The sequence below is a fragment of the Temnothorax longispinosus genome, chromosome 4 (assembly GCF_030848805.1).
Source record: "Temnothorax longispinosus isolate EJ_2023e chromosome 4, Tlon_JGU_v1, whole genome shotgun sequence".
Lineage (NCBI taxonomy): Eukaryota > Metazoa > Arthropoda > Insecta > Hymenoptera > Formicidae > Temnothorax > Temnothorax longispinosus.
Genome location: NC_092361.1, coordinates 4,285,397 through 4,292,507, shown reverse-complemented (window position 1 = coordinate 4,292,507; position 7,111 = coordinate 4,285,397). Strand labels below are relative to the sequence as shown.

The 7,111-nt window shown below is 38.7% G+C and overlaps 2 protein-coding genes across 5 annotated transcripts; both read right to left on the bottom strand.

Moving 5' to 3' along the window:
* Positions 1 to 2,359: 2,359 nt before the first annotated feature.
* On the bottom strand, positions 2,360 to 5,004 carry LOC139811349 (uncharacterized). 4 transcript variants are annotated; one of them, XM_071775594.1, is made up of 8 exons: positions 4,904 to 5,004; positions 3,898 to 4,042; positions 3,697 to 3,814; positions 3,434 to 3,595; positions 3,123 to 3,356; positions 2,921 to 3,052; positions 2,629 to 2,801; positions 2,360 to 2,537 (listed from the first exon to the last, which is right to left on the bottom strand). In XM_071775594.1, the coding sequence occupies exons 2-8, from the start codon at positions 4,032 to 4,034 to the stop codon at positions 2,456 to 2,458; spliced, it is 1,038 nt and encodes a 345-aa protein (XP_071631695.1). In that variant the 5' UTR covers positions 4,035 to 4,042; positions 4,904 to 5,004; the 3' UTR covers positions 2,360 to 2,455. The 4 variants fall into 4 exon arrangements, with proteins under 4 accessions (XP_071631695.1, XP_071631694.1, XP_071631693.1 ...); XM_071775593.1 differs by having other exon boundaries at positions 4,705 to 4,911; XM_071775592.1 differs by having other exon boundaries at positions 4,716 to 4,910.
* A 262-nt stretch (positions 5,005 to 5,266) lies between these two features.
* Positions 5,267 to 6,823, bottom strand: LOC139811350 (uncharacterized). The gene is made up of 2 exons (XM_071775596.1): positions 6,393 to 6,823; positions 5,267 to 6,112 (listed from the first exon to the last, which is right to left on the bottom strand). The coding sequence occupies exons 1-2, from the start codon at positions 6,683 to 6,685 to the stop codon at positions 5,596 to 5,598; spliced, it is 810 nt and encodes a 269-aa protein (XP_071631697.1). The 5' UTR covers positions 6,686 to 6,823; the 3' UTR covers positions 5,267 to 5,595.
* Positions 6,824 to 7,111: the final 288 nt, after the last annotated feature.

Here is a 7,111-nt window from a genome sequence, read left to right as displayed (position 1 = left end):
ACTGGTACAAATATCGGGAGAAGTGTATACTGATATATACACATATACATAACTTTTGATAATACCCTTATATATATATAAATATATATATGTACACATCGATTTATTGCTCTTTTACATTATTACTTTTTTATTAACTGAACATCGATATTGTCTAATCAATCAAATTACAATGCTATCCCAATATATATTTTACAAAAAAAATTACCAGAAAATAGCGTGTATACCTATAAATTCAGAATTCTGTAATTAATTGCGATATAATATTAGCAGATATTTAATTTATCTCTTTTCTGTTCGTAATTTATGTTGTGAGACGTACATCAAGAATAAATAAACTACAGATTTGATTTATTTCACAATATTGACATTTGACAATATAAAAGTAATAAAATGATCGGTATATCAGTGTTACCGGAAAATCATATATTGCCGGTATTATGAAAATTTTATGTTGTATACCGGTATTTGGCCTCCTTTCGCCAGTATAATTAAAGACTTTCGGCGTTGCGGCTTTAAGCGGAATAAAAATATGTGCGCACTGACGATATACGCACGTAATCGCCAACGAAATTCCGTATTCAGCCTTTGTTCCATATAGCAAAGCGCGATTCTCACGTTGGAAACAAATGAAACGCAAGGTCTCCCTTGATAAAACGCCAAGGTCTACCTTTAGTCCTAAATCTCCGAAATGTCAATACCGTTTTACCGTCAACGGACGGCGGTTTCCAGGCGCGACAAGATAGCGCGATACTCGGCGTGAATCTATGACTTTGCGTAATTTAGTCAAGGAACGTCGCGCGATTCAGATTATCGCGATTATTCGTTCTCGGAGGGCATCGGGGCCAAGAAAGGGACACGCGATTTCCGGCCGCGCGGTGAAAAACGTGCTGAATTACATAGCACGTATCTGGCGTCCGCGGGTCTCGCCGTATCGCATGTTCGAGCCGCGAGGATTAACGGCGCTCATTTTTTCTTCCTTTTTTAATTGCGACGTCGGAATGTCGACCCGCTTTTTCGAACGGCTCAATTATCGTCCGCGAGCCGGCCGGCCGGCGATTTCGCCGAGATAGTTCCTTGCGACGAGATTACAGAACAATCGAAACTCGCCAAACGCTTCTGCGCTTTTTAGATAAGCGGAGAAAGCTTCGCGTGCGGAAAATAGAGCTCTCGTTTGGAATGACTAGATGTTTGTCGATGCGCGCGCGCGTAATGATCGTGTACATCAGCCACCTTGACGGTTTAATCTTATTCGTTCGTTTTATTTTCAAATTCCTTTACTTTACATAAACGAATAAATTAAACGCCGTCTTTCTCGCACAAACGTGACAGTCATCGTGGCATTAAAAATTATTTCATATGTATTGCACAAAATTAATGTGTTTAAATGTGTATCGATATATTGATCAATTTACTGGCATTAATGTGTCGCAGATATATCTCCCGCGGTGAGTTTTGCAGTCTTTGACGTGCTCCCCTTCCGTCAATCCGTTAGGCGCGCTACGAAAAAGAAACGGGTCATCACGCATCCTCCATATTCTTTTTATGCATGATGAATTTTCCATCGAAATCTTCGTGGAAAATCGCGCGGCTTTTCAAGCCGCGACTATACATAAGGGAAAAAAAATCTTACTTACGGGGAGGGGAATAGACGCAGTAGTGCGCGAGAACTGCGAGGTGCTGCCCTTTGCGCAGGAGAATCCCCGCGAGACGGCCGACCGCGATGCTGAACGCGCGACAGGAACGAGTGCACTGACCAGTGGCCTCTACCTTGGCTTTGGCTGCGGGTTCTCGGTGGCCCGAGGGCACAGGGCTCCCCCGACCGCTCGGGCCCCCTATTTATTACATAATCGCGCCGAGACGTCCGGTACATAACCCAGAAAATGGGCAGCGCCGAAATTACGGGGTCTTCGCACGACGAGACGAACGCGAGCGCGACAACGAAGTGACCACTGACCGGCCACGCGCGAATTCGATATTATAATATCTAACGGTCCGTTCCTCGCGGTAGCGCTTGAAACGAGATAGATGATTAATATTAGACGTTGAAGGTTGAAGAGGAAAGGATAAGCGCAAAATGTTCAGCTGCGAAGAGCGAACCTTAGAATAGAATAGAGGATAACGTTTAAATCCCGGATTAAATGGACCTCTCAAAATGCTGAGATAATAACGAGTCTTGCCGCTATAGAATACTAATACATGGCGAGGGAAATATAAGAGATAAAAATATAACCGAGGGAAATATAAGATGATAGAATTTTTAAACATGGCAAATAAAATCGGCATTACCCAATTCTTTTAATGCAGTTTTTCGAAATCGTTCAAAATAATTACGAGAGATAAGAAAAATGAGAAGAAATATGAGCAGAACGTTGTTAGTCGTATAATTTTTTAAATTCTAAGATAAAATTCTATAAATGGTACATAAAACGGCGGAAATAAAAGTATATTTTTCTCATATGTTCTTCTTGGTGGCTTCTCGGTACGCACGGATTTCTTTACCTTCCCAGTGCTGATTCTTCACTGTCGACAGAAACCTAAAACAATTCCATCCCGGTTTGAGTGTTCACAGAGTGAATTAAAGAAAAATGAAAGTACGTTGCAAAAGAAATTTTTAAAGAAACTTACGTTTCTTGAATTTCTTGCAACAGTGCTTTTTCTTTTTCCGTAATGCCGTTTCGCATCACATCCAGATTCATCTGCAACTGCTTTGTGTTCTGTATTCCAACCAAATTGGTGTCTATATCCGTGTATTGCATGGAGTGCCATATCGCTAGTTTGCCGAGTTCCACGTCATGTTCCTGCGTTATTTTTTATTATAACGTCATATTTTTGCACAACTAAATTCGAATATCTCATCAATGTACCACAGTTGTACAACAATGCATTGTTTTAATTGACGTCTCTATTGTTAACGAACCTTGCAATATTGCGCAGCATTCGCGCATTGTTTCTTTGTCTCGTCAGAGGCTGGATGCCAGCTCGGTGGGCCATTATTCGTTAGGAGACCCATACATGGTGTTGCGGCATTAATTAGACCGATCTTGTGCTTCTACAAGTCGACAATTAATAAAATTATCATTAAATCCGCGGCGTTACGCAACACGACTGAGATTACGCACTTTGAAGAATGGAACGTATTCCAACAAAGTATCGTCGATGAGAGTGAGTCTCGAGTAACTCAACACGCTGGCTATATTTATGTTACTTTTTTCGACGCATTCTTTCAGTACGGACACCGGGTACCCGGTTACACCTATATGCCTGGCTTTGCCCTCGGCCACGTACTTTGACAGCTCCGGTAAGGTTTGCGTGACTATTACATCTAATGAGGGTGCAAATTCGATATCGTGAACCTGCAAGTTTGATCTCAGATATTTAATTGTTTTATTAGATTTTTATTAATGTTGACTCGTTGAGTGCAATATCTTACCTGAATAACATCGACATAATCCACTCCTAGCAGTTCCAGACTCTTCTTGAAACTCTTCCGAGTTTTCTCGACGGTAAAATCGAACATATTGTCATAATCTAACTCGTATCTGCCAACTTTCGTCGCGAGGTAGTAAGCTGCGCGAGGAATGCCCTTTAATGCCTATTATAAATATGCGAAATAATAAAACATCAGTCGCCCAGCACGAAAAATCGATGTACGAAAAAGAAATTATATAATCTTCTCAATCAATTTTTGCACACCTTGCCGAGTGTTGCCTCGGAACGACCTTGGCCGTACCACGGTGCTGTATCGATATAATTAATGCCTTGTCTTATTGCTTCACGTACAGCTTTGATAGCGTCCGCCTCGTCATACGTGCTGCAGTGACAATGTGATTATGTAAAAATTATTATTATCGTATTGATAAATATAATACTCGCGCGAGCGATAAACAATTTTACCCGTAATGACAGCCGAGCGGACCGGAGCCGAAAGATAATTTGCTTACAAGCAGCCCAGTTTTCCCAAGCTCTTTGTACTTCATAGATTTTACTGCTTCAGGGTCGTGAAAACCCTCGATGTAGGTCGGAGGAAACATGCCTACCTCTGAAAATATTATGATGAATAATGCGATAAAGAAAGATTGATATTGATATGATTCCGAGGGCTCTCCATTTTCGATATTAAAAATACCGAAATTTTTCTTTAAATTCGAGAGTTCTCTTAGAGACGGGTATACTTTTTTCTGACATCGCTTGCGTATGAAAATAATGATATAAAGTAGATAAAATTACGATGGAATAAATATTTAATATTATATTATTTTATATATAAACTTTAACATATACAGAATATTAAATATCTTATTCTATCATTATTTTAATTCTATTATAAAGTCTCAATAAAAATAGTACGTAATAAACGTTACACATTGATGCTCGATAAAAGTAATTACAGCGCTTTAGGGACAATTACCTGCAGCTAGTAACAATCTTTTTACTTGTATTAGAGAAAAGAGAAATGGATGTTCAAAAGTATAAAAACATCATATACAATAAACGTGCAGTAATGAGGGTACAAAATAAAATCCTAACAATATCTAATGCTGAAGAATAATTATGAGATAGCACAATTATATATCAATCACGTATATTTACACACAGATATACATATTTCAATATATCGGTTTAAAAATCTTTAAAATATATAGATCACAAGCGATTCGCGGTGACAAGAGTTAGCACGACGTTATTTTGTTATCTTCTCACTGTTTTCGTACGTGTTTACTGGTGTCCGGATATCGCACTGATAACGGTTTTATTGCGATGACCACGTCTCACAACGGTAATGAAACCTAGATTGAGCTGTTATCATCAAAGTGAGCGGGTTTTAATCGAACGTTATCACGTATGCACTATATTATCGCTCTTTGAACGAAAGGAATGGAGTGAAGGAGTAAATGCGTACGTGGAATTTATTCGGGCACTGATCGTCGATGACGACGACTTATGTAACACATTGCCTCGTTATGTGTTGCCATCTTACAATGTAAATTGGTTCGACAGCACGTTATTACCATGTACCAGTTACTGATTAAACGGAAATCTGTCAAAGCGCTGCTTTATCGATGATAAATTTACATAAAAATTTGCTTCTCTCTCTATTTTTCCCATTTTATAAATTTTATTTACATAGAAATTAACTATTATTAGCATGCATGTAATAAAGTGCTGTTTTTCCTTGAAGTAAATCAACATCGTGTTTTTTTTATAAATCCGCGTCTTGTTTAAAAAAATTTTTTTTCGGATAATTAATTTAATAACAGTAATATTTATAACAATGACAATGTATATGACGATATAAGACGATCATACATATGTGATATAATAATATACATGACAATAATATTAATTCTATGATATATACAACAATATTTGAAATACCTAACAAACATTTCGTAAAAAATAATACCTCTCCTACGTTTAATACCCTTCCATTGGTTAATATAAAATTTGGATAATACTAAGCGTATCAATCAAGTAGATATCACTATTTGGTTGGAGCACTTTGTTTCGCAGGGAACACAGTATCAGTCAATCAGTCTCATTCGTTTTTCAAGAGATTTGTTATCTCAATTAGCGCACTATGAAAACCTATCGTTAGAATTGATTTAAAAACTCTTTTTGAAAGTCCATCCCAGATATGTAATCATCTTCAGTAGGTTTGATCCGGTATGTTAACTCGTACATTAATATCGTTATATATGAACCTAGGATAGACTTGTGATATATTTGTTTAAGTTCAAATCCTTTTTTAAGGCACAGTTCCCTACCCTCTTCGGTATATTCGGAAGCTACTATGTTAGCGCAGCTGTACCCTGCATCAATTGCGAATTGCACAGTAATATTGAGCAGGCACGATGCTATACCCTTTCTCTGATATTGCTCATGCACACACAGCCTCTTTATCCACGCGCTTCTATCTGACCGGTAACTTTTGCACAAAGCGACAGTTCCCACTATCTTCTTGGCCTGCGAGGAGACGCTTATGTTGGCTTGGTGAAACTGTTCTTCCGTCATTATGGTATAATGAACCTCTTTAGGATGTCGCGTCATCAAGTGAGGTTCAAATGCTTCGGCGACCCAGAAGCGAGAAAAGGCGTTCGACATGTAAAGTCTGTGGGCAAGAATATCAAAACATTAGAGATCACCTCTAGAAGGCTGTAATTAACACACTGACTGCCAAATATGAGTTAACTGGTATTTGGCGATTTGGCTCATTATATCATTTTATTATCAAACTTTATTCATTGTCTTAATTTTTATATTTTATATTTTGGGTTTTGAATAATTTAACAAGCATAATTCAAATTGGCGTCAGAGACATTTTTCCCAAATATGGCTTGGCAGTCAACGTGTTAAACCAAAAGTTCCACGCATGAATATACAATGAATACCTTGGAATATTAGCCACCTCCTCGTTAATCTCCGTTAGCTTTGCGGCGAAGCTGACATATGTACCGACGTACATAAGTACGACGACCACAGGCACAACTAAGAGGCAGATGGTCAGCGGCATCCCGAAGAAGATGAACATTATCGCGGACAACAGGATCATCAGCTGGAAAGTTACCTCCTTGAACAGCATCCCGCAGAACGTGGCACCCAGGGAAGACATCACGCTGTCTCTAATTAATTTCGTGCAACCGGTCTCGTCGCCCGGCTTGAAGGCGCGCACGATTACGATCATGGTGGAATGTATACTTCCACCATGATTATTATACAATGTGGTTCACAAGGCCTTCACACATAATATGCCGTAAGGACGTAAAATGTAAGCGTAAGAAAATCGATCAATCCCAATCGAGTATTTTCCCCTACTGGGGTTACAGACAGCACAATACTTGATTGGGATTGGTCGATTTTCTTACGCTTACGTTTTACGTCCTTACGTGATTTTATGTGTGAAGGTCTTCTAGTCCAGTCGCCAGGTCGATTGAGCATTTTTTCGAGGTTGATGGCTTAAGTTAATGTTTTTTATGTTTTTTGGGTCGTAGAACAAGAATCTGTAAATAGTTTTTTCGTAAGTCGATGCAATAAAAAGTTATTAACAATTTATTTGTTTAAATTGCCCTAGCGGTCAAACTATACATCCTATAAAAAAATGAACTCGAGA

Bases quoted from the DNA above. Each gene is read 5' to 3' on its own strand.
- LOC139811349 (XM_071775594.1), bottom strand. From the start codon at position 4,034: ATGTTTCCTCCGACCTACATCGAGGGTTTTCACGACCCTGAAGCAGTA. The intron at 3,815-3,897 runs GTAAAATTGTTT...TTGTCACTGCAG, and splicing joins CCGCTCGGCTGTCATTACGG to CACGTATGACGAGGCGGACG. The intron at 3,357-3,433 runs GTAAGATATTGC...TCAAACTTGCAG, and splicing joins ATTATGTCGATGTTATTCAG to GTTCACGATATCGAATTTGC.
- LOC139811350 (XM_071775596.1), bottom strand. From the start codon at position 6,685: ATGATCGTAATCGTGCGCGCCTTCAAGCCGGGCGACGAGACCGGTTGC. The intron at 6,113-6,392 runs GTATTCATTGTA...TCTTGCCCACAG, and splicing joins GAGGTGGCTAATATTCCAAG to ACTTTACATGTCGAACGCCT.